This window comes from Patiria miniata, unplaced genomic scaffold (genome assembly GCF_015706575.1).
Source record: "Patiria miniata isolate m_02_andy unplaced genomic scaffold, ASM1570657v1 HiC_scaffold_2, whole genome shotgun sequence".
Lineage (NCBI taxonomy): Eukaryota > Metazoa > Echinodermata > Asteroidea > Valvatida > Asterinidae > Patiria > Patiria miniata.
Window position 1 is genome coordinate 10,679,910 of NW_024037058.1, and position 27,560 is coordinate 10,707,469.

A 27,560-nucleotide genomic window follows, 5' to 3' on the forward strand; every position below is an offset into this window, starting at 1 on the left:
TTTCTATTACATACATTACTACACGCTGCATGGTGTTCTTTTCTGGAAAAAGGGAACAATAATTATTGAATAAAAAATATGCTCGTATTGTAGAGAAATAGACCACGTACAGTGGAAATAAGAGGATCACAATGCAAATTTAAGGGAATGTACAACATTTGCTTATGCTGCAATTTTCAGAAATAAATGGATTTGGAGGATTAGTATGTGATAGCAAATATTGTTGAAATCACCTGTTTCATGTTTGGGCTTGTAGATGCTGGAAAAACCATGAAAACCAATCATGTTCTTGAAGTCTGGTTCCCTGACCCCACTTTAGATGAAACAAAGCAATCAAGACTTTGGGAAATTGTAAGGTCAGAGAATTAGTCTAGCAGGCTTGTACTTACCCCTTCATAGGTGTGTAATCAATTGCAAAGAAAACGCGGAATAACTAATTATGAAAAATTAGAAGCAGTTTTTGAAAACAGCCAGTTTTCTCCAACGCTGGTCGGCCGACCAGCGTTGGAAAAATACCATTTTTCTTGAAAATGACAGCACACCAGGAGCCACAATTTTACAGGATGTTTTAGACTAATAACTAAAGTGAGGTATTTCGTGATTATTTGATCATTTCGTTTTGTGATGTTTGCAAATGTTGTTTCTTCCCATTAAGTAACTGTATGGCTTTTTATTATCATCGACAACCCCTCGTTTTTGGTACACACTCCAAGAATTTTGTGTTAAGCAATTAAACACAATCTTTCTATCAGTTGTCTACTTGGAAGCTAAAATATTAAGTGTCCAGCTCCTAAACATACATGTCCAGCTCTTAAACATACATCATCAATTGCTGAACATTATCCATCAATACTCTGAACGTGTTAGTATTAAAACATTTTTACAAAGTGATAGGCTTACGGATTTGTGCATATCAGCATTATCCATCAACTATATTATCCTCGACAACCCCTCGTTTTTGTTACAGTCCAAAAATTGTGTTTAGCAATTAAACACAATCTTGTTAAAAGTTTGTAAACTTAGAAGCTAAAAAACTAAGTGTCCAGCTCCTAAAACATACATGATCAATAGCTGAACATCAGCCATCAATACTCTGAACGCGTTTAGTATTAAATCATGTTTACAAAGTGATAGGCTTGTAGCAAGATTGACTTTTGAAAAGTGTTTAATTGCTTGACAGTTTTTGCTGTGTGCATTTTAACACCTTGTTTTTAGAATCTAATTGTAACTTGTTTGTGGTTTCCTGTTTGTGTGTGCATTTTACATAATTAAATTCAACAACAAACAATGATGATATTTAAAAGTCACGGTGACCAAGCTTAAAATACCACTCGGTTCGTGACAGATGACATATAAATCAAACGGGAGCACAACATTCAGGTCACGACAAATTGATGATGACTTAAGCTGATTGAAATGACGTTGTACAGCCATGCGCAGCTAAAAAATAACCCAATGATGTTGATCACGTTTATCATAGTAACGGTCCATTCGTTCCATTTTGCCGCGGTGTGTTTTTACGTCGTTTTGTTAGGTTTATTTGTTTGTACATTGTATTTAGGGAGGTGCTGCAAAATGGGTCCATCCACGGTGGACGTGAAAAGTAAACAATTAATCAGAATTCGCGCAAAGCTATAAAACGCGCAAAACTTGAGAACCGTCCGTTTGACTGTGCATGTTTTTTATGTTCAACTTGCCATCCAATTTATTTCAATTATTATACCTGTAAAAAAGTAAAACTGCTGCAAACTGCTTACTGACTGGATGGACCTGAAATATATAAATCTTAAAATTAATGTGGCCTGACGTTGCGAACTTAGCAAGTTCTTCTTCAGAGGCTAAAACAGAAATGACAGAGGTACATACATTAACATGGGGGTGCACACAAACATGCAGGGCTGAAAGAAGAAACACAAAAGGAGGATTAAGTGGGAAAGGTGTAGAAAGATGCAGGGGAGGGTGGATGAGAGAACAAAGAAACAAAGGGAGATGGCAAACCACAAGGGGTCTGGTGTGAACAGGGGAGGGACCAGAAAGGGGAAGGATCAAAGGTCACAGGGAGTGGGAACGGACAAAAGAGTGTGAGAGTGAAGGGATGATGCGGGGGGGGGGGAACAGTATGGAGGTGGAAAGGGATGAAAGATGGGGGAAGATGGGTAAACACAAACAAGGAAGACCAGATGGATTAGCTGTAACAGTCTCCCGCCATACACAGATACTGAGGAACAACTTGGTGGCCAGGGGTCACAGCTCTCGCCAAGTTCATCGTGCCATTGCCAGAGCTAAAGCTATCCCCAGAAATCTAGCTCTCACGGGAAAGGCCCCTGATGCCATGGCCAAACCCATGATTCCCTTGGTTACCACGTTTCACCCCAATCTCCCTCCCCTTCGCAAAATCACTAATGACAATCATCATATCCTCCATACTTCAGATCGCCTTGCCCGCGCCATCCCCAACGGCCCCACATTGGCTTACAGGCGTCCTCGAAATCTACGGGACTTGATTGTTCGAGCTGAAGTCCCATCCTTAGATGCATCCCCTCCCACCCAGCATGGTACTTTCAAGTGCAGTTCCAGATGTGTTGTCTGCCAGATTCATATCCAGGAGTCTGACTCCTTTTCTGGCCACTCTTCTGTCACTACCCACAGAACCATTGGTAACATCACTTGTAACACCCCTAATGTCATATATCTCATTTCTTGCAGGGTCTGTGGAGTGCAGTATGTAGGTGAGACTAAGAATACGCTCAAGAAGCGTTTCTATGCCCACCGGTCAACGGTCAACACCAAGAAACTGGACACCCCTGTTGGTCATCACTTCAACCTGCCTAACCACTCCATTTCTGATATGATTTTGCAGGGCATTGAATCTCTTGGCCATCGCAAGGACTCAGTTCGCCTCAGCAGAGAGAAAGTGTGGATGAATCGTCTTCGAACTATTCAACCACATGGTCTCAACATCCAACTTGGAAATGATTAATCCTTTTTTTCCTCCATTGTCTTCTGTTACAGCTAATCCATCTGGTCTTCCTTGTTTGTGTTTACCCATCTTCCCCCATCTTTCATCCCTTTCCACCTCCATACTGTTCCCCCCCCCCCCCCCCGCATCATCCCTTCACTCTCACACTCTTTTGTCCGTTCCCACTCCCTGTGACCTTTGATCCTTCCCCTTTCTGGTCCCTCCCCTGTTCACACCAGACCCCTTGTGGTTTGCCATCTCCCTTTGTTTCTTTGTTCTCTCATCCACCCTCCCCTGCATCTTTCTACACCTTTCCCACTTAATCCTCCTTTTGTGTTTCTTCTTTCAGCCCTGCATGTTTGTGTGCACCCTCAATTATTATACCTGTGAGTTTTAAACCCGTTTTCGTTCTTGTCTTACTGGTTGGAGTATGACTTGTTCTCTTTTTTTCGCAATGGTGCTACATTTTTGAGTGAGTGATGTCAATTGTTTCAAGGTGACAGCTATCCGGAAAGTAACAAATTCCCTTATTACACACTTTTTTTGGCTGTATGAAAGGATTAGCCTACGATAAGGAAGCCCGTTTGGTTATGTAATTGGTTTTGTAAGGGAACGCCGGAAATTTTCGATGGCACAATGCTTGCAAATCTTCTGTGAGGGTGCATGTCTTGAGAAAAACCATGATTTAAAAACCAAAGCAATACGTATAGAAATTGAAAACAGAGTTGTTGTTCTAACACTTTTTGCGTTGCCACCGCGACCTGTTGTGTATCATCGCGTGTGCCCAAATATGCACTTGTCCGCTTTTCTATGGCCTGGGAAACCGCCATAACCCCGCCGCCGGAACAAGATTGACGTCATCACATCGGAATGTCCTTTCTTACATTGTGCATTAAACCATGCAGCATACAAGGAAGTCCCTTCAACTTTTCAAGCTATATATTGTTGTGCATGCAGCATGGAAATGCATTTTGTACCGAACTTACCGGCTGCGCGCACGTGCAGCAAAATATAAAATGATTTGAGATTAATTAACTTTCATTGATATAAATATGATCGAAACATTTAATACTAAAAAAATGAGGGCGGACCCAGCGTATATATAGTCGTTCAATTTAAGTTTAGATTAAAAAGCAGTCATCTGGAAAGTTCGTCGTCCACTGACACTGGGCTACTAAAAGTTTCAAGAACGCAACTTTATTTCTTCTTCACTCCAGGATACTATGTTTTCCCGATTTCAAGTACATGCACGCAAAGAACCTCGACAGCTACGAAGCACGCAGTCTTACATCTACTACACGGACGATAAGAAGGGGGAAGGCGCTACAGGCAGTGTATTTGGTGGCAGAGAAAAGGTCGGTATGACATCAACCATCAAAACATTATCTTTATTAATATAGTTGTTGTGTATCCTGTCTTCTGTCAATTCATTCGTCCTTGAACTATCAGGGTTCTGTCGAGTTGTTCTGCAGTATGAATTTGTCATTATTGTACAATCGTACCATCGACAATAGTAAACACAAACCATTCTGAACTTTTAAAAGTAAACGATAAGCCATAATTCAGGAAGTATTCAGGAAGCAGAGTTGCAATGTAGGCTAACTGAGTCCGTCATAAGTCGCCAGAAGCTACGAAAAATTTCTTCCTCGTTCTCAATTTTTTTCCCGGACTTTTGAATTGACTTGGGATCCGACTTGTGATGATTCTACAACAACTGTACCAAGAGGGGAAGGAGCGCGACATTTGTCCCGTCCTGTATATTTATATTGTTTTGGGAGTTTGTCAAAATCTGCATCCTATAACGCACAAAGGATCATGCGTGAATTATATTACCGGGCCGAAAGAATTTGCAATTTGTAAAGTAATAATTTCTTTAAACATTGACGGGTTGGTTTTTTTTTTGGGATGTTGCATTCAAAAGTGAATACCTTTTTATTCCTAGAAAAAAATAGCATTGTAAAAATAAATCTATTATTCGGAGTGAAGGACAAAATTAGCGCGGGGAAAGCTTTCAATTTGTCCCTCCAAATTCTTGAAACGTGTACTGGCATTGTCGTTTATTCGCAAATCAAAATATAAATCAAAATATAAACGATATACGTCGGGGATTTGTCAGGTCAGGCACCCGTTCACGGATGTTGTAAACAAAATGTGGACTACTAAATTTGGCGAATTAGGGGCATGCAGTATTTGGACAAAAGTCCGACCTCGTTGGAAATAGAAACAAAAATTCCACTTGTTCTTGAAAATGACAGCACAGCAGGTGCCATGATTTCACAGGATGCTAGAGACTATTAGGATGCAACCAAGCAAATAAATTCCCATAGACACAATGCAGTTATACATCCCCATACTATTTAAAATACTCAAAACTCTCACGGGTATTCAGGCTGCACAGAAAAATGATGATCAATATGTCATCTTTCATTTTCTTTTCAATTTTTGGTGAGTTGATGACATTTTGGAGAAATTCTCACCCAAAGAAGACCACCCCTAGTAAATCGAACGATATTTCCCAAACTGGAAAGTTGCCATTTTGAAAAAACAGATTCCTTCACAACATGGCTAGATAGCGCCACTTTTGGACCCAGTTGCATCCAAAATGCTCAGGATTGGAAGTCCCAAGTCGTCCAGGCCAGAGGTTCATTGCCATATCTCTTCAATTCCCCAATTCCATGGCTCTCAGAACCCTGTAATATAGAAGAATTGAGTGTAATTCTTTTAATTCATTAGCTCAGCGCACTGAGTATTGGCCTATTTACTTGATTGCACCCATTATTCTCTTATACAGTCAAGTAAGGTATTTCATAGTATTTTGGTATTTTTGGTGTTTGCAAAATGTTGTATATTACCTATAATAGTGCCGAGCAATAATGTGAACCGTTTGTCTGGGTTTTCTTGTTTTCTCTAGAAATCTGGCGAGAGGGTAGCTGTGAAGGTTTTCAACAATGTGAGTTTTCGGAGACCCGGCAGCGTGCAGCACAGGGAGTTCGACGTTCTGCTTAAGCTCAAACACCCGAACATAGTGAAACTGCTGGCCATCGAGGAGGATGTAAGTTCATAAAAGTATCACTCTGTTTAGTCAAGTCCTTACAGGTTCTCATGTATGAGTCAATTCGTCGCATATCTGACGAACCGACGAATACGCGCGATTACGCGTAAACGCAATTCTGAGAAAAACGCGTTTAAAGTTGAACACATTTTACGTGTCCCTTTTCGATGCTACTTTCCCCTTTTGTACATTCTTAATTTATTCAAGGTAGTTATTTGATTGTTAAAATATATCTATTCATTTGTTTTTTACTCGTAAGACTAAAGGTTTGTCTAATTTTTGCTGTGAAACTTATTCGTCACTTCGCGAGATAAATTTAAACGTCATTGTGCTTATTCGCCACGTAAAAATATCTTATTCGTCACTTTGTAGGATAACATTTTGACTGTGCGCGCGTTTTTGCATCACAAATCCATTGCATATTCGTCACTTCTTTACAACACTACGCGCATTTTCAAAGAAATGTGTTTGTTTTACAAACATTTTCTATTTTCTTTTTAGGAAAAAATATGGTAACACTTAAACCCCACGTTCAAATCCAAGTACTTGCTATAATGTTTTAATAATATACAGTAGCCTAATAAAAAAGTTATTCAAAAGGAAAATATCTCGAATGGACGCAACAAAATAGTAGGAACACAAAACTGTGAAGGCGAACTAACAACGAACAACACTATTTATTCATTCATTCATTCATTCATATAAGACAGCAATTGTTTTAAAAACAATCAGTTTTGTCTCAAAATCCCATAATTATTGTCTTCTAGGGTACAATAATCTCAGTAACGGCTTGTTATCCTTAGGCATTCTGCTTTCATTAGCCGCTTAAAGGGCTCCGTTTTCGAGAATACAAAACCTGTATCTCGAAATGAATTTTGGGTATCCTATAAAACGTCGTCTTTGAAAGAAAGTGTACCGCACACGTTGAAATAATTTATATTTTTATTTCATTATCCTAATCATCACTCACCAGCTAGGGCACACGTTATTTCAGTATAGGCTCATTCAATGAGGTTTTTCTGTTCTAATTAGCCACTTAAAGAGGCTCCGTTTTCGAGAATATCTCGAAATGCAGTGTTTTGGGTTTCCTTAAAAATGCCGTCTTTGAAAGAAAATCTACAAATAAAACATAGTTTTATGTCATCATCCTAAGTATCACCTTCCTGGGCACTCTTTATTTTCATTGTGGGCTTTTTCCCATGAGGTCTTATGCTCAAATTAGCCACTTAAAGGGGTTCCATTTTCGAGAATATCTCGAAATGCAGTATTTCGGGTCTCCCATTGAACGCAGTTTTTAAAGAAAGTGTACCGCATATGTTTTGAATAAATAATATTTTTATTTAATAATCCTATTTTCACCTTCTAGGGTGCACTTCATTTCAGTATTGGTTTATTCCAATAATGTATTTTGCTTTAAGTAGCCGCTTAAATGGACTCCGTCGAAATGCAGTAATAATGCTTTCCTATGAAACGCCGTTTATGAAAGAAAGTGGACGGCACGTTTTAAAAAAAAAATATCCTAATTTTCAACCCCTAGGAGGCACTTCATTTCAGTATGGGCTGATTAAAATGAGGTTTTCAGCTCATATTAGCCACTTAAAGGGGACCGTTTTCGAGATTTTCTTGAAATGCAGTAGACCTTTTGTGGAATTCCTATACAACGCCGGTTTTGAAGGAAAGTATATCGCACGTTTTAAATGAATCTCAGTCTGTATAAGCCTGTCCGTCGTGCAGTCCTAGCCTAGTACATTTTGTACTCCGTTCATTTTAGGATTACAACTCTACATACACAAAATTACATAAAGGTGAAGTAGTAACGGTTATCTCTTTTTAGTCATCATTATAATGTTGCAGCGCCGTTAGTTTGTTTTGAAAGCTGACGGAAAGCGCGCGAAACAGAAGATCCCTGGTTCCCTCATACGCCATTCAATTATTAAGACGGGTGTGTGCGTAACCAATGAATAACTGGTTATTCGTCACTTCGTCAGATACTGGATGCGCGCTGTTCTGATATGACCAAGCGTCGAATAATTTATTCGTCAGTTCGCAAGACAAAGTTTTTCCGATATGTGCCGATTCGTCACTTAGTGGGTTTCGGAACAACAAAAATGAAGTGTTTTCATGAAATAAAAACCTAAAAATCTGAAAATTCGAATATTTTTAACCATAAAACTCAATTAATAAAAAAAACTCCAAAATGACCGATTCGTCACTTCGTCAGATATGCGACGAATTGAGCCACAATTACAAGCGGTACGCTATATATAAACTGTGACTAAATTGTGTACTCCCTATTTCGTGTAACACTAAACCTAACTCACGATTTGACATGTGATTTGCTTGTGATTTGCTTTTGATATGACTTGTGAAGTTGTGATAAAGACTTCTCTATAAACTTCTGATGTTCAATCATTGTAGGCATCGATATTCACGAAGTGCGTACTCGCCACAAAAAAAGCAGAAACTATGCACGGAATCCACTTGCGACATGGGAGAAATCCACTCCCAAAAATTCAGTTATAGGACCTGAATGATGTCCTTATCTTAGTAAGAATGTTGAATTAATAACAACATGCAACCCTGCATGTTTGTGAGTCCCTACATTTTTGTTTCTTGTACCGCTGTCATTTTGCCTCTGAAAAAAGGAACTTGTTAAGTTCGCAGCGTCAGGCCGCATTAATCTTTCAGGCCAATCCAGTCAGTGCAGTAAGCACTTTGCAGCAGTCTTATTAACTTTCAAAAACAAAGTTACATTTAAAAAATTTTTGGTATGAATTGTTTGATTCATAGTTTCATTCAGATATACACGATTGTATATGTCCGAGCTATATGAGGCATGAGTGTTTTCGATTATGTTTCAGCGACATGATTGTATCTAATATGAAAAAAAACCCATCTATCCTGTTGTGATTTTGCAGTCTAGTTCCCATGACCGGGTTATCATCATGGAGCTGTGTGAGGGCGGTAGCCTCTTCAATGTCTTGGACAGACCCGAGAACTCCTTTGGTTTGGCCGAGACGGAGTTCAAGATCCTTCTCCGGGACGTCAGTAAGTAGACCTCATCAGTTGCAGGGAAGGTCGTATATTCTGTAAAAGACCTTCCGAGCGGTTTATCATTTACACGTAGTTGTAGTCATATCCCCTGGGAATCAGCACCGGTCTGTCATTGGGTAGCGTGGCAACAGTGCTGATTCCAATCTCCCTTCTTAATGGTGCAGATTATCCCTGACACTTATTATACAAGGGAGAGAGAGTATGAGAGAGACACACGTACAACCCGCCTGTAATGTTTCAATTCCAAGCCATTTCTCCTTCTATTGAATTCAACTCTTACTTTAACTATCTCACTTTTACAATCAGTTGTCCTTAACCCAACCCACTTAATTGTGATTGGATTGTTCGACCCTCCCTTTATCCCTGATTGGCTGGAAGTTTCATGGAGCGTGGCCGCCTCCTATTTTGTGTAAAAGCCCCAAAATGATAGAGTTTAAACAGTGACATCATTTTGGCCTCTTTGTCTGTTGCAACTAGCCCATATATAGATGCACGGTATGTCATTTCCTGAGTCAAGGTGGTGGCCAAAAAAAAAATAAAAAAAATTGGCGGCCATCTTGAAAAAAAAAAGCCCGTTTGGGCGCCATTATTTTGGAGGGAAAAAGGGGGGCCTCCTCCTTTTTTTTCAAAAAGGCAGGTCGCTAAACATGTTTTTTTCCTACTGGCCTAATTTCGAAACAACTGAAACGTCATGCTTATCATGGGTAAATATCAGATGTTTAGTTGTGATGGAGAGCAAACAGGAATTGTTGAGCTCAAACACTGTTTGAAACATCCCAATCAAAATAGAAATGACCTGTCAGTTAGTTTGTTTTTGTTGGTGGGTGATTGTGATCATCATCACGAGATTTTGGATCAGCGAACATCAGACCATGGAGATCTATGACTGAACAATGCTGGCTGTCGGATGATCTTTTTAAAATAGATTGTCACCCTTTTTAAAACTGACTTGTCACATGAGAGGTCGGGCTATACAGGTGTTTTGAAGGGAATTTTAGTTTCCTGCCTGGTTTTTGTCGAACGACTCAATGATGACAATGCCCGTTGTGCATTGACCTGAAAAGAGGAAGTTTTGCTGAGTGATAAGAGAGTCAGCCGAAATGGCGTGATATGGGTTAGCTTTCAAGCGAAAAATCCCCCTATCAGAAACCTTCAGTGTCAACGGTTATCAATTTAATTTATCCAATACAGTAACTAAGGATTTTCTTCTAACACGATTTGTGAAAAAAATCAGTTGCGCTGTTACTATAGTGTAAGCGTTGAAAAGTTGAACAAAGAAACGACCTCCTGAACCGGTGCTCTGTACCGACTGAGCTATTGTTGACGGTTCCCGAGCTTGTGAGATGTCTTTGTTCAAGCTAGGGTGCTAGTCAAAAGCCACTACCCGTAAAGCCCAAAGCCAGCAGCATAGTAATGTGCAAATCTGGGGGAAAGCAAACGGGGACCACTCAGAGATGATACGGGTTTCAAACCCCACTCCATTCAATAAAATACTAGTTTGGTGTGCGGTATACCCGCTGTTATATCAGATTCGAACCAGCCAGCCAACCCCAGCAAGACGTCTGTACTAGTAAACGGGAGGTCGTGGGATCGAGTCCCAATGTTTGTCTCACAATCACTTGGGACAACACTGAGTGAGCATTGTCACGGTTTTTGCCTGCGAAATCGCAGTTGAACATAATCATTTTAAATCTGGCGCATTTCACAGCAAATGTATTGTGAAAGCAATTCGCATAAGTATTAAAGGGTCTGTGAAATGAAGTTTTCTGAGGAACATATTTGTTTGCAACTCTCTACTCCTCTTAAAATGTACAAAAACTATTTGACATCCCTTTTTGGTTAATTCTATTGGAAGGTCCACTTCTCTAATTATGTTGTTGTGATGTCATTTCAGGAAGACACTGTTCTGTTAAGGGGTTTTCTGTTCAAATTGTGAACCTAACAAAATGCTTATTAAAGACATTTGTGAGAAATGATTGCTCATTGGCCTGACAAAACAACGAATCACCAAATAAAAGAGAATATAGGACAGATAAAATATCCACCATTCTGGCAACGTTTTGTGCTGAAATAACTAACATTTAGGTTTCTGTCTGAAATGACATAACACTTTAGCCATGAATATGTATATTTGCTTTAGCATGAAAACCAAAAAAGGACAAAAACAACCTTGAAAATGGCAAAACGAAATGTGAAAATAAGATTAAATGGGATACAAAGGTACATTTTCAAGGATTGCATAAACAAAAGTAGCATTGCATGAGGCCTTTAACCGGCCATTATTATTGAGTGATTTGAGAAATTTGAAAGCTGAAGACGTATTTCGTGGATTTTGGTTTGCTTGAAAACCACCAGCACTGCCATTTGTACATTTTGTAGTCTTCTAAGGGATAACTTCTTACATTAAGTTCATCCAAATTAAATTGATGAGTTTTGTTTTCCTTTGCTCATTAATTATACTACTTATATTATAATATATTATTGTCAGCATGAATAATAAACCACAAACCATTTTGGAAAAAAAAAAATTACATTTTAACATAGGTCATGGCATGAAACATCTTCAAGACAAAGGAATAGTGCACCGTGACCTCAAGCCGGGCAACATCATGTGCTGTTACGAACCCGACGGCTGTTCCGTGTACAAATTGGCTGACTTTGGAGCGGCTCGTGAACTCGCAGAGGGCGAGAACTTTGTCAGCATATATGGGACTGAGGAATACTTGGTGAGTATAAAAAAAAATCCATTTTGAGTTAGGTAATCATCCCTGTCTTCCCTTTACTGATTACTATATATGTTATCCCGGTTTCCTTGAAATTCTAATAAATAACGTTTAAATAATAACGCATACACATACTTCCTTTATTGTTACCTTGTTAATTGCTTCCTTTATTGTCTCCTCGTAAATCTTTGTTATACTTTGGTCCGAGATTACTTTGTTTGATGATTTTTTTTCACCGAAGTTGAGAGTTCATAGACACATACAGACACAATATGGAAGTCATTAGGCAGAGCTTTCCGGGATCATGCAGCAATCGTGATAAAAAAAATGGGTGCACATCTCAGTTTTAAATCCGGTTTCCTCAAATCGTTAGCCCATATAGGGAATTGGTGACCACCAATCGCCGTCAAGGCCTAGTTCGAAGAAAACTCAATTCTTGGCTGCTTTCGCCAAGTTCAAAACCATGTGTTCCGTGAACATTCTGTGCACACGTGCACATGTTGGCCCCAAGGTCATCGGTTGAACAAAATTCTATCCAATGAGAGCTCAGATCAATTTAGCCGGATCCAGTGCATTTGGTGGAATAAAGCGGTCGGTACCAGTCAACAGATCCGCCATATCCCGGTGTCATATGAAATTTTGACTTCTAAGAAGTCTGTCCTCTTTCACCTTTTAGCCCTCACATTATGGCTGCCACAGTCCTTATTATCCTAACATATAGATAGGCATGCAACCATTGAGTGCGTATTTCATATAATCCAAATTTCATAGTACACCGGCTCCAGGATCTCAGGATCCGTGTCGTTAGGATATCCTATACGGCAATGAGGTGGTGATTACAAGAGGAAATCCGGTAGCGTACGACGCCAACGTCGTCCCCATAACATACTTTATGTTCAACCCTTGTATCCAGTACTGTAGTGAGCCTTTAGTCAAGGCGCGCGTGTCTATGACCCGGACGCGTGGCGCCCCAGATTCTGGCACGAAAAAAGACCAGTCGAGTGGCGAAGACACGAGGGGCTAGTCTTTTTTCGTGCCAGCATCCGGGGTGCGTCACGTGTCCGGATAAGCGCGTGGGACTTGACTAAAGGCTAGATTGGATACCGCAATTAGCACGTAATGGATTTGTATCGTGTATTTGGTGTTGTTATTTCCAACGTGTTTTACGTGTTTTCACGTTAATTTTATCACGTCCAAACCTCAAAACTAATCAGTTCCTTTTCTATTTGCTCGTATTAATATGAATGTGATCTTCATATTGGTTGGATAAGATTGCCGACATTTAAACTTTGAAACAAAAAATCGTGTTTTCCTAACTCAAGCCACGACGAATTGATTCTGTCTTTACCCCAGATACATACGGAAAAAAAACCTGCTGAGGTACAGCACAGGCAGGCACCAGGTTATTTCTAGTTGCATAGGTATACAAAAATATCGATATGTAAATGATCCAATACAAGGGTGAGAGAGCAGTTAAGAGGTGCTCGACATCATGTGAGGTTGGTGCGATGCCCAATAATCAACCCATTCCCCTTTTTTTGTTTCTTGCAGCACCCAGATGTGTACGAGCGCGCCGTTCTTCGGAAACCACTTGTAAGGCCGTTCACGGCTTCCGTAGACCTTTGGAGCATAGGTGTAACGCTTTATCACGCCGCTACGGGGGTGCTCCCCTTCAGACCATACGGGGGCAGAAAGAACCGGTCCACAATGTAAGTCATTTGCCAAAACAAAAAAGCCAAACAAATATAAATTTACAAGTTACTGAAAGTAAAAGAATCATATAGTTCCTGGAATTTATGTTATTTTTACAATACATTGAATGGCATAATTTGAGAAACGAAGGACATCAATTAAAGAACTCATGTAACGGAATTTTGTTCATTATTATGGAATTTTGATTTGCACCTTGTGTTTTAATTAATGAATGCTTGCGTTTTGCTCTTAACCGATGTATTTTATGTCACTGTAGTCCACTAAGCCGAAGGCTCGCGAGAAAACACTCACATGCTTAGTTACTCGGCTGGGACATGAACCCACGACTTCAGGCTTTGTAGTAAAGATGTGATTGTTTCGATTTAGGACACAACTCAACATTAAATGTACAACATTTTTCGTAGGCACCAGATGACGACCCTGAAAGCGTCAGGAATTATTTCGGGAGTTCAAAGAAACTCGGAAAATGCACCGATCGAGTGGAGTAGAGAGTTACCCAAGACGACTCAACTCTCACAGTGAGTATATTCCTATTTCAGTTACATGTGGTTATTGTGATAGTTTTTGCAGGTCACCAAGTCAGGGTCAGAGTGTAGTCCTGCCTTTGTATTTGACTGATTTACTGACTGACTGACTCCCCGATAGTAACTGACTGACTGACTGACTGACTTTCACTTGTGATTTTGACTTGCTTCAGCCTCATTTTCGTGTGCTTCGCCTATCCCACACTGACTGAAATCATGACTATCAATACCACCTGCGAATTAGACATGTTAAGTCTCACATTTGCCCCCCCCCCAAAAAAAAAATGACATACCAGACCCCGTCAGACCAAATTGGTCGGGGACCAGTTTCTCTGCACTCGTTTTGAGTACTTGAAGAGCTGGGTAAGTTTTTACTACTTCCAGGACTCTGTTGTTTGTCCTATAGACGACGTTTTCTCGTTGCTTACCTTGTTTTGTCGTTGTTGTTGTTTTTTATTCAGAGGTCTGCGCTTTCATTTGGAAGAAATGCTGGCTGGTCTCCTCGAAAGTGACGTGACCAGAATATGGTCCTTCAGGACATTTTTTGACACCGGTCAGGCCATCGTTAATATGACTGTCCTGGATGTGTTCTACACCGTGACGTCACAGCCTCTCAAAATATACATTGATCCAAGACATTCGTAAGAACAATATGTCCTTTAATAAAGTAAACTGAGAGCAAGACATTGATTGGTTACAACTCGTGCAGCAGAAACGTTTCGGTATACGTGATCTAGGTTTATAGCACAATACAGCACACATTTACAATTTGCTGGACTTGTTGTTCACGGTGGCCTTCAGCCCTGCATAACTTTCGTAGTTGTTTAGAGCCACCAGACGTTTTCTGACCAAACTGTGTAACGTTTTTCGATCTTCCATCACGAAATGTTAAGATTGCCCACCTGATTCGACCCAGGCTGGAACTTACAAATGATGTTGTGAGCAACCGGAGTTTGTGGCACTGCTTTGGCGGATTCGGCAGATATACCGCCACGATTCGACTTAATAGGCTTTTCAATGAAACTTGACCTGGTTATAAGAAAGGTGAACGCTTGAACTCTGAGGATATGTAGGCCTACATTAACTCATTCGCATCTCCGATTCGTTTCCTCTGCCACGTCAGCCAGTACAAATTATGAAATATATATATCTATATTTTTAAAGAACTTTAACATTAACATTGAAATATGTTTGCATCTTATAACACACTACCGAGGATATTCATTATTAGAAATATTGCAGCAATAGTTTTAATGTATTTGTGACACCCAATACTTCTGGAAGAAAAACCTACATAAATTTCCTCTTTAGATATTGGAAGTATAATTTAAGTTTACAGCTTCAACGATATAGAGTAGCCATTTGTTTATAAGGTTATTTGCAAGGAGCCTAATGTTCTGAACATTAAATCAATCCGTACCATTGTTTCTCTAAAAACATGACATCCAAAATAGTGATTTTCCGCTCAATGTTTCTGCAGGTTTGCTGAGTTTCAGGAGAGCGTTGCCATACAGACGTCATTGCAATCTGTCCATCAGATGTACGTCTTCGGAGATGCCGTATTTTACCCAGAATCCAACGTGCCGTGCCGAGACTTCCCTGAGACGACGCCGGCCAATCCCATATTTCTCTTCAAATCGACGTTTGGTGGCTCTGTCTCGCCAGTCGCCCCTGTCATCCGTAAGGCCATCAATATCTGGGGTTTTTTAATCAAGATACTTGACTCATAAGTAGTTCGGTGCTCGAAGATCTCTCGTACAACTTGTGTCAATAGGTCAATATTGAAACGAATATCAGATATAAAGGAATCGATATTGTCAAATGCGAAGCTATTTTTGGATTAATAGTTTGAAATCTGTTACATTGTTTACCAAAAATGTGCACCCGCTCATTGTTGGAATGTTTAGGGCATCATTATTCGAGGCATTTTATGACGCATTGATTTGCCAGACTGTTTTTGAGTAACTAAAACGTGATCGCCCTAGACAAGTATAGTTCTCTAGTAACGACAACTGCCATTTTTGTAAAATTCTCTCATGTACTTTTATACCAGGAAGGCTTTTTAAATTGATATTCCAGCCCAACTTGTTACTTCCGTTAAAGTTACAACTTTCCTTTGATTGTTGGAACGACGACAGACATGGTCAACCATCAAGGTAGGATGCTCCGTTAGCTCTAAATAAAACCTAAACCGTGATTTTTTGTGTTTTTTTCGTTATACAGCAACCGTACCGGATGTTCCATCTAGGTATTCATTGAGCACAGATGCACCTGCGACAAAGGTGAGTTTCAAAAATGAATGTCGTGATCACTATGATAAACTGTTTACAGGATGCTAACAGGGTGCCGTTGGATAGTTCCTAATTTCAGGATTTCTTCACATTTTTTCAGTTTATTTAGATCGGTAGAGCATCGAAACTTGTTATCGCGTCAGTATCGTGTGCTTGCAAAACAGTTATTCTACATCTTTTCTATTTTAACACTTCTGGTACCAAGCCAAGGATTTCCCAAATAGTGCCCTGGGCACGTAAACTCGGAAGCCTAAAGAAAGCTGTAGAGAGAAGACAATGAGAGGAAATTACAGTTTTAGAGGTGGAAGGAAAAGCCCAGAAGAATAATATTTGGGCTAAACCCACGGAATTTAGATATATTTATTATATATGTTATATATATTTATTGGTTTCTTTCAGAAAAGCATCGCTGCCGTGTTTTGTCTCAAACGAAAACAAGAACTGCTACTTCTGATACAGAAATTAATGAACGCAGCCGTGAAGGCCTTCACGTGAGTTTCTTTGGTATCTTTTAAACTTAAAGCTCCTTTCATCATAACTTGTTTAGCAACATTTTTACCACGTTTCACACATTGTTTTTACCGGATCAGTGTTGCAACATAGTCGTTAAGTTTTGATTGAGCGTTTTTCATCTGGTAACATTAGCACTACTTCAAAACATTTGATAGTTCGCTTACGATCTTGTGGAGAAGCGGAAGGTTTTTTTTTTGGAAAAATGTACAATTTATCTATTGCCGTCATAACCATTTCTTTTCACCATCCCCTAACAGCCTGGTAATAAAAGAAGAAGTGAAGCACCTGGAATACTACTTGAATAAACTGGAAAGCCAAAACAAGACGTTGCCGTCGGAACTACAGAGCATGCGCTCAAGAATCGATGCGACTCAGACGCTTGTGGGCGCTTTCCGAGATATTGCCAACGGGAAAAAGATCGAGCTTGGCAGAAAGCAAGCCGCCCTTGAAATCTCCGGCAACGAGGTTGCATTGGAAATTGGGAATATACGGCAGGTAATGTTCTGCATTCTAAGCATATAATACACTCTTAAAAGTCTTGTTCCTTGTCTATCCTTGTTTGTATTGTTTATTGTTATACCTCATTTTTTGGGAGCATTTGACTGAAAAATGTGTCCTATTGACATATACATTTTTGACAAAGAAAGGTCTAATTTTTTTAACAAAAAATCTTCATTTTGATCCAGATGTTTTCCACGTTTGAACTGATGCAGAGTTGTGTCGAGTTGGCCAGTTTGGCTATTTATGTACATGTGCCGAACGAGTTTTACCAAATATACTAATTTCTCAGTATATGGATAATTGAAAGTGGGAGGTCCGCAATCGGTTGCCGCACTATTTGATTTGTTAGCATAAAAGGCAAAACCATTTTCAAAGTGCTGTTTTCTGAAGGTGGAAAGTGTGGTTCACGAAGAGCGAGGTTCGTTTTCGAGGTTTTCAAATGTGTTTTGTGTTTTTACGATATGCCAAGAGAATCATGAAAGACGAGTCATGGACAAACATGTTGACGGAGAAGTGAAGAATAAGGACTGTTAATTAATTTTAAAAAAGAATTTTTTTGAAAAAGGCATAACTTTAGTCGTAGACTATAATGTCAAGCCCCCGTTACCTTGCATGGGACTTGACTTTTTGTTTACCTGTTCAGCTCTCGTTACGATTAGAAGAAACGGCTGCGACATTGAGGTTGCTCCACCATCAAATAGTGGATCAAGATGTTCTGACGAAGGAATGGAATAAACTGCTTCGTTGTCATCCAAGGGACAAATGGTAAGACGAATCACCATTTCAAAAACTAAAAGTGAGTTCGAAGGCAATACGTCAGTCACATTTTTAATACATTGTCATTATACGGGGAATGGTAACTTAGGATGTGATTCCCATAGGGTTGTGCACAAAATTTTCCCAATCTTAATGACCCCTAACCCCAATTTCCCTTGTCCTACCCCAACGCATTCTGGTCTAATTAGGTTTTGGACCATGAGCATCGATCTAGCTTATTTGTGACGTTAGTTGTGCCATTAGGGAGACATTGAAATGTCTCCTTAATGTCTGGTGTCTCCCTAAGGTATAACTTATGACGACACAAATCTCCTTTGCCCATAAGGAAGGGTTCATTGACAGGAATCACTGTACCTGTATATAGTCATTATATTGTATGATGTGGTTTGGTTGTTATGCACACTAATCAATATTTTGGACAATTTTCCAACAAAACAAACACAAAAAGATGTATGTACGCCGTTTTGTATCTAAGAAATTGTTCAGAAAATGTTGTGTTAAAACTGGTTTATTGTAATTATCTTCTCCGTAATACAGCGTGGACCGTCTTGATGTCATGTTGATCTCGCTTCTGGAAATCTATTCAAATTTCTGCCGGGACAGCAAGGAGACCTCCCTCACGTTCAATGCGGAGCAAATACACAAGATGGAGAAGTAAGCTTGGCAATGTCACAGATCGACTAGTGTCTTCACAACTCGATCACAAACATAGCTATAATATTAACGGGACACTGCACCTTAGTGACACATTTCCATATACACTTGTGCACAAAGGTCATAACCGTATTGACCCCTAACCTTAATCTAACCTTATCCTTTCCTCCTGCACCACAAAGAATCAATTTAGGCTATAAGTGACGGTAAATTGGAATTTAAGCATGAAGTGGACATTCAAACTTTTTAGGTGTTACTCTTGAAGATAACGTAACCCCTAACGGTATACCTTTGCATAAATCATGTTATTTATATTTGTTTTGGACTTTGGGACATATCTTGATAACCTGCAGTGACACTGCGGCAGTCCTTTGAATGCAAAAATCGAACGTTAAAATTAAGGAAATTAATTAATTGATATAGTAAAAAAAAAAAGAGTAAAACTTCCCTCTTTATAAAGTAACAGACTACAGAAAGCACGCTTGGCGTAAATTTGCACCACATTTTGCGTTGAGATGACTTGGAACTTTAGTTCGTGTGTTATGATTTAAAAAAAATTAAAAAGAGTAGGGCTTGTGGATTTCATTTTTCGTTTTATCCTCAATACCGCTTCTTTTTTGATAGTAAGAAAACAAAGACTAGCCTAAAGAGTTCGAATCGGTAAATGAGACAAATGTTTCCGTCAGGTACTTTAAATTCATTATTTCTGATCTGTTACAGAATCAGGTTTAACGACACGTTACACAAGATGCTTTCGCTGGTTTATGATCACTGTGAAAGTAATTGGCTGGAGACACATTCCGAGATGATGAAATGGTTTGGGTGAGTGATGCCTCGTTGAAATTATATTATGACACTTGCACTATTTGAGATAACCATTTGACACTATTGGACACAATTATGCTCCGTGCCATATCGTCTAATGCAATATTACCGTTATATCAAAATACAGCACAGCCTATTCCTTCAGGCAGCGAATCGCCGAAGTGGATCAAAGCCTGACCCCACTGGTGTCTGACTTTTCTACTGAAGAACTAGCTATAACTAAGGTAACGTAGGTTTTTATTTCATTACAAGGTGCAGTCAAACTCGACTGAACATCACAGATATCATTTTAAGGTGTCATTATTTTCGTCCTGCATTCTCCTCCCTTGCAATTCAGGAAATGCCTTGAATTTGAATGACCGAAGCGCTAAATGAATGACAAAACAAGATTTAGTTGGTTTTTTTTAATTCAACGCCAAAAATCTCCATATGAGATGAATTTTCACAAACTATATTAGGAAGAATTACAATGTTACATTCGTGAATTTAACTGCACCCCATTTGAACTCTGTTAGTGTAAATTTGAAATTGAAATTGACATCGGAGCCCAACGACGTCTTGGAACGAAATTGAAGCATCTTTTCATGCGATTTGAATGATATACAAGTATTAAAGTAACCAAAAATCCTATAGTACACCAACATACTGTTCAACAAATTTTGCGGTTACAATACTTGTAACTAGTATTTTACTTCTGTGCCGAAGAACAGAAACTAGATCTAGATAGTTGTACATATATACTGAAAAGGACAACGGTAAAGAATTTCAAAAGACAGGATATTAATATGTGTTAGTATTTTTTTGTTGCAGTTGGGAGAAAGATGTCAAGAGGAACTAAACAGTATTGAAAGTGATATTTCTCATCCACAAGCTGCAAACAGTTTTCATTACAAGGCCCCGTTCACGGTGAGTGGCGCCTCCAGCTCCTAACTTATTCACGTGGAATTTAAAGCATGTTGTTCTAAAATTTGTAGAAAAACAATTTGATATCGCTCAGATAAGTACTTCGCATTGATAATAAAAGACGTTGGTAACAAAATTTACATTTGTGACATTATACGTACGCCCCGAGTTCATGTTACGAAATTGACTTAGCGGTATAGTTTCCGCGAATTTCCCAGCAAACGTTATTTGCGACGTAGAATTTGCTTCGAGTTCGCGTTCGTGTGTAGTGGGCAACCGTCTTGTTGAAGAATACCACATTTTTATATGTGAATTCCTATACCTGGCGAATTTGACGTCACGAGACGTTCAGAGCAAAATTCGCCGGGTCTCAGAAATGAGTTCAACTTTTGCAAAGTCGTATGGTGCCGTCACAAAAATTCCCTCATTCGAGAATGAACCGACCTTCCTTTGGTGTGACTTTAGTAGTGAAAGTATCGACTAGACAAGAATCCATGACACGAGTCAGGGAAGGTTTACCAGGCTAATACTTACATTACTTTGTGTCATATAGCTTTTGATATACCTTTCCGACCCTTTTTCGTCTGTCAGGATGAAACTATTCGCCTGGTGTCCACTTCAGCGAGTACGCAAACCTCTGTCGTCCAGCAGGGGGAACCAAAGCAATTCCGTGAGGCAAACAACCAGACACCGTGGAGTGTTTACGTCGTCATCGGACCACGCGAGGGAGGTAGACTGGCTTCTGGGGAAAATCATGTCCATCATCTGGCAGACTCTGGATTTGCAGACCTGCGGGTGCCGATGCCTCGAGACTTGAAACGAGAGTAAGTCACGAGAAACCGTTTCATTGTGGCCGTTCTCAACAGCGGTCTGTGTTGGTGCCTGTTTTGGTAAAAGTTTGATTACAGGCAGTTTTCCGAACACGGTTATATTTTCTGCAACTAAGAAAAGACACCGACCATATATAATGAATACAGAGTTATTTTGGGAAACAAAAACAAGAAGGGGACCAAAAAAAAAGGATAGAATCAACACTTTTGATCTGGCTGTGCTCCGTGGTCAGACATGGGTCGCTTTACATGCCTTAACTCTAAAAACAACAGTCGGTCAATTAACCTTATTGACTGGTTTTCCTAGTTATTGAAATTGACTAGGAATTTAGTGAAACATAAGCATGCAAAGTTTCATACTATGACTAGCAAAAGTAGTTGGATTTGACTCAAATCCTAGTTATCTGCATAACTATTAAATACTGACCAAAAATTTCTAGTCAGATTGACTGATTTTCAATTGCACCCAGCTGACCCTGAGTGGCTAGTCAAATTTAACTGGTTTCTAGTAAAATCTGACAAATGTATTTTTAGAATGAGATTTCTGCCCGACCACGCTGTAGCTGCGTACTTCGCAGTTTAGCATCTCAGCGGCGAGTATGGATGATTAGCCCTCCAAAATATCATTATTCTTATCAATAACTGCTGAATATGCAAGATTTCAATGCAAGTGAAAACACGGCATCTTCTAGACAATCGCCTGGTGGCTCAGTGATTGTGAAACGCTAAGGGCCGGAAACAGAAGAGAGTTGCCACAACTATCAATTTGGACACCATTTTTATGTCCAACTCTACGGGACTGTTGTAAACTGTCACTAGTTTCTCTAATAATTCTGTCACCAATGCTATAAACAAAACCATGACAATTCCATCGAAGTCTCATGAAAGAATTGTTCCCCCATTCTTGGAACAGAAATGGCGTCCAAAATAGGTACCCCTCCTATGGAAATACGGCTCTGATCTGGAAGTGTTCGTGTTAAAGCTAACGAATATTGCAACAATAGAGTATGATTTCGCTGACATCTTTCCTGTCCAATTGTTTATATCTGAATGTGCAGGTTGCAGGACTGGCAAATTCGGAGACCGGAAACCCAAGCCATAGTGAAGAAGAGTCAAGATCTGACCGAGGAAATGCAGAATATATCGCTAGACCTCTCCGACCCTAGCCTCGACTTGTACGGCTGCTGAGCATAAAGATCATGCAAAGTTGGGAAGGACGCCCTGCCGAGCTGCAGCCCGGCCCGGCGGCGACACACAGACAGGACCCACGGGCCGAGAGGACCATGGCTTCGTCTCCTTCCACGTCCTTTTAATCCTTCGGAATACTTTCTATTTCAATCCGATAACATTTATTGTTCATCCAAGGCAAAACCTTAAACACAGGACAGTGGCGTACCAAACATTTTTTTTTCGTAGGGGAGGGTTGACCACATACTAACAAGTCCCAAATCAAATTAAACACAGAATCTGGGTCGTATTTGACCTGATACTATTCAGGGTCAAACAAATATATTTCTGGGTCAAAATGACACTCTTGCCATCAGCTTTAGCTAAACCTGATTGCCCACCAATTGATCCAGAAGCGTGTCAAGTGTCACTTTTGCCATCAGCTTTAGCTGAACCTGATGACCCAGCAATTGATCCAGAAGCGTGTCAGATGACACTTTTGCCATCAGCTTTAGCTGAATCTGACGGCCCAGCAAATGATCCAGAGGCGTGTCAAATGACACTTTTGCCATCAGCTAAGCTGAACCTGATGACCCAGCAATCGATCCAGAAGCGTGTCATTTTGACCCAGAAAATAAAATTACCAGTTCAAATAGAAACCGGGTTCCCAAATCTGATTTGGGATATTTTTGGAATGCAGCATTTTCCGACCGGTCATTGCAAGTATTCAAAGAAACGGGGGGGATAGGACCTCAACAAAGCCGTCGCGTTTTATTCCCTTCACAAGCAGTTTCTACAGTAAAATAAATTACACTAAATTCAAAGCAACACTTTGGGTTGAGAGCGCGCTTCAAACGTCCCTTTGTGGCTTAAAGGGGCATGCCTGACTTAAATGCATAAGTAAGAGATGACAATTAAACTTACGAAATGTAGGAATTTATAGAGAAAAAAGAGCCACACAAACACTATCACATAGACCGGGGATTAATGACACAGTAGTTATTTATACCAAATGGTAACTACCGTGGAAATAACTATTTGGAAGGAGCAAGTAGCCACGACGGAGAAAATGGAAAGATACTCTTGCTAAATACTGGCACAAAAGAGGCCTTTATGGCTTTCTTTCAGTCAGCATAGAGAGGTTTGACATAGACTAAGTCTGTCACACAGAGTCAGAAAAAATCGGTTGTTTTTTGGATTGATGTATGCAGGTGACTAGAACATAATCTAGTGTGAAACTCGTGCCACGGAATGGTGTGAAAATGATAAAATAAAGGAGGTTTAGTATATAACTTTACTGGATGTTACCACGTTAAATATCAATAAGTTTCAATGTGAAGAAACGACTCAAATGAAAATTAAGGAGTGTAGCCAAAAAGGAGATAAACGTATTAGTGTTGAAAAAAAATAGTTACAAACAGACTTTTCCAATGACTGGTTATTTAGTTGTGGAAAGCTAATAAATACTAATGGGTTACCAGAAATGAATTACAGTGTATTGAAGCAGTAATTTCTTTCAAAATGCATTTTTGTAGTAGGCTTCAACGCGCATAATGACATCATAGAAGTTACACTCAGACACTATATTGACCAGGCGCTGCAACGAAGTGGGCCTCGCCACATGGCAACAGCCCACGCATTGTCTCTGTCCAAACCCGTTACTGGACTGGCCAATCAAACTCATTAATACATATTCATAAGCCCTAACTGGGCCATCCCTTAAGCTGGAAACCAATTCGTACTGCGTGTAAATTATTTGATCGTTCAGTCGATAAAATTAATTATAAAGACCTATAGTCCAACTCCAAATATCAACTGAAACGTATACTACTGTACTGCATGTGCCAATACCTTGATTTAACTCGAAACTTATACATGTTACCTAGTTCAGATATAATTTGAATGTTTTAATATATTTGTATCATTAAATGTTTATACTGTTGATGTTTCCGTCGTTTTTAAGTGCGTCTTTTTACGTACAGTTTTTTTTTTTTTCGTAATGTTTCCGTTATAATTATAATGTTTCCCACGCCAATAACTTTGCAATTCCATTTGTAATTCATATTTTATCTCATTGTCCGTCGGAAGTAAAGTGGGATCAACTAGTAGTAACAAAATGAGTGCCATATCTGAAATATATTTTAACAAACTATAAACAGGCTAAAACAAGACATCTTCTGGATCTACACAGATGAATAGAACGTGCATATTTACACGGAAAGGACAGATGAATGTACCTTTTTCGAAAATACATGTACATGTAAATTGTGTATAGTTTTGACGAACTTCATAATTTTTTGACTAAAAATTATATTTTTTTAATATGTCCATACTTCTTTATTATCCAGTTAAACAACTGGTTTTTTTTTTTAACTATTCATATTAATAAATCGTTGTTGAACAGGTTACATTGGTAACACATTATCATTTAACAGAGCCTCTCTACATGTATACTATATGTATTTATCTATCCAATCTTGCCAAGCTACACAGGAACATTTGATTTTTCTACTTTGATAGCACGGAATTTCTCAATCTTGAGAAGTGTGAATAACAACTCACCTTTTGCAATTTAAGCTCAGTGGATCGCAGTCAACAAAACATAAAAAAATAACCATTTTGGGGTGAATTGCTTGTGAATGTTATTTCCGTTTGTTTTCACGTTCTAGTCATACTTCAAAATCCCCTATTAATCACGAGAATAAAATAACGTGATTTCCGAGGTTAAAATAACTCGTGTAAATCAACGTGATCATGACCACTTATTCAGTTGACCGAAAGGGGGTACTGAAACTAGGAGATTATTTCGTTTTTAAAACACCAATATTTCTGGTTTCAAAATAACCATGAAATCACTGTAGATTAAGTTACTGTCACTATTATCTAGACCTATTACCTCTGTATATGACGTGATTATTTGGTATATATTATAGTCCTACAGTGTAAAAACTATGTTTACACTGTAAACGTGAAATTAATAGGTTTTAAACACGTTTAAAACAAGTTTACAGTTAAAGGCGTTAAGCAATGAGTTTAAAATGCTAAACGCATATCCATTTTTAACGTCACGTACGTTATTAAACGTGCTTAGTTTTTCGACACAATGTAAACATATTTGCAATGAACGCGTTTAGGAAAGCTAGTGTATGCTAAACGCTTAATCTTTTAACGTCAAGATACTAAATGTGCTTAGCTTTTTGACACAATGTTTACATATTTCCATTGAACGCGTTTAGGAAAGTGTAAAAAAAATTGCTAAACATTATCCTTTTAACTTCACGATACTAAACGTGCTTAGCATTTTCGACACGATGTTAAACATATTTGCATTGATCGCGTTTAGAAAAGTGCTGAAATGCTAAACGCGTATCCACTAAAAACGCCACAAGCCAAACATGGTTAACTTTAGGAGACATGTTTATTTACAAAGAATCTCATTACGCAGCAACTGACCAATCCGATCTCACAAAATGTGTGTTCACAAAACTCACGTTGAATTGTGGCGGGTTTTTTTCACCAAAAATAATGTGTTATTGTTCAAACGAATCCTTGATAAAAATTTTAATTTCTGCAAACATAAGTAAAAACTCGCCTTAGATCTCTTTTCGTATGTAAATATTACAATTATTTATCCCTAAACCGTGACTTCGTCATGGCGGGAATAGCTGGATATAGGCCTAAAGCTTAATCACGACAAGCTCTAGTATGTAGTGTATAGTAGATTAGGCCTATTGTAGCATTGGTACATTGTATTTAAAGTAGTGTGAAATGAGTTAAATACATTACAGTCTGGTTCCATGCACTTCTGTAAAATGATTCTGTAAATATGCAGCTACTTTCTGGAAATTTGTAACGTACAACCAACGTTATTCGAAAATCGTTTAAATGCTAAACGTGTTATCCAGTGAACATGAAACAAAGTTAACCAGGATAAAAATAAAACAAGCAAGATAAGTGTTATAAAACAGGATATTATTTCGTTTTTTGAAACACCAATAGTTTTGGTTGTGCAGTTACCATCAATTCACTATTGAAGATCACTTAGTCACTGGTCATTCACCTAAGCAAAACTGCTTTACATAACGTGATTGTTTGGTGCATATAACAGGTAATATTTTGTTAAAACACCAATTGTTTGGTTGTACAGTTACCATCAATGCACTGCTGAAGACCACTTGTCACTGGTCAGTCACCAATAGGCAACCTACTGGTCCACATACGGTGATTATTTGTTGTATAGATCAGCTTAATATTTCGTTTTTAAAACACCAATAGTTTTGGTTGTACAGTTACCATCAATTCACTATTGAACGGGCCAAACGTGTCTATGAGATCTTGAAATCATGACAAATGAAAGGGACAATAACTACAACTACGTTTCTGTTAGTGCAAAAAGTAATGAAAAACGGACCAATAAAACACGTGACTACATTCTATTTGGTTTGCAAAACGTGATAAAAGAACGGGTCAAACACGTCAATATTGGGTGTGCAAATCCTTCATCAATGTGTTGGGTTTTAGTCCATGTTTTTCAGTGTATTGAAGTTGTGTGTCGTTCATTTGTTGGTGCTACTTCCAAGGTTAATTGTATATTTTATCACATTTACTATTGTTGATCTATTATTTCTATTTTGTTCTCGTTTCTTTTGCTGATATTCCGTTATATATATTTATTATATTACGTATTGATAGTGTATTGTGGTATCGGTAATCGTTTTTGATCTTTTAGATCTTTGTATGCTCAATTTGGTTTATAAATCGTCTTTTTGTGCCTAGTTTTGGTTTATAAATATACAACTTTTCCCCTGTATTTCCTGTATTTCTTTAAATACAATGCATGTTTTTTTTTTAGAATTGTGAAGCTCATTATTTTGAACAAAGTTTATGGAAATCGCTTTGGAAATTAATAAATTATTATCAGTATTAGCATTTATATGATTGAAACCTCTTACGTTCAGGGATAAACTCACTAAAATTATGATTGTGCCCCCAAAAAGTGGGTAAAGTGCTCTTTAGCGGTAAAGTTGTTTAATTGATGGGTACTCAAGCCCACCCCCCCCCCAAAAAAAAAATT

At 38.8% G+C, this 27,560-nt stretch overlaps 1 protein-coding gene across 1 annotated transcript; it reads left to right on the top strand.

The window, feature by feature from the left end:
* The first annotated feature begins 4,079 nt into the window (after positions 1–4,079).
* LOC119726484 (serine/threonine-protein kinase TBK1-like) lies at positions 4,080–23,991 on the top strand. Its single transcript, XM_038198192.1, has 18 exons — positions 4,080–4,314; positions 5,871–6,011; positions 8,930–9,059; positions 11,610–11,791; positions 13,340–13,497; positions 13,906–14,019; positions 14,487–14,666; positions 15,506–15,705; positions 16,249–16,307; positions 16,716–16,807; positions 17,087–17,324; positions 17,974–18,095; positions 18,645–18,761; positions 19,482–19,583; positions 19,714–19,810; positions 20,397–20,492; positions 21,081–21,313; positions 22,378–23,991. The coding sequence occupies exons 1-18, from the start codon at positions 4,183–4,185 to the stop codon at positions 22,505–22,507; spliced, it is 2,523 nt and encodes an 840-aa protein (XP_038054120.1). The 5' UTR covers positions 4,080–4,182; the 3' UTR covers positions 22,508–23,991.
* The last annotated feature ends 3,569 nt before the right edge of the window (positions 23,992–27,560 follow it).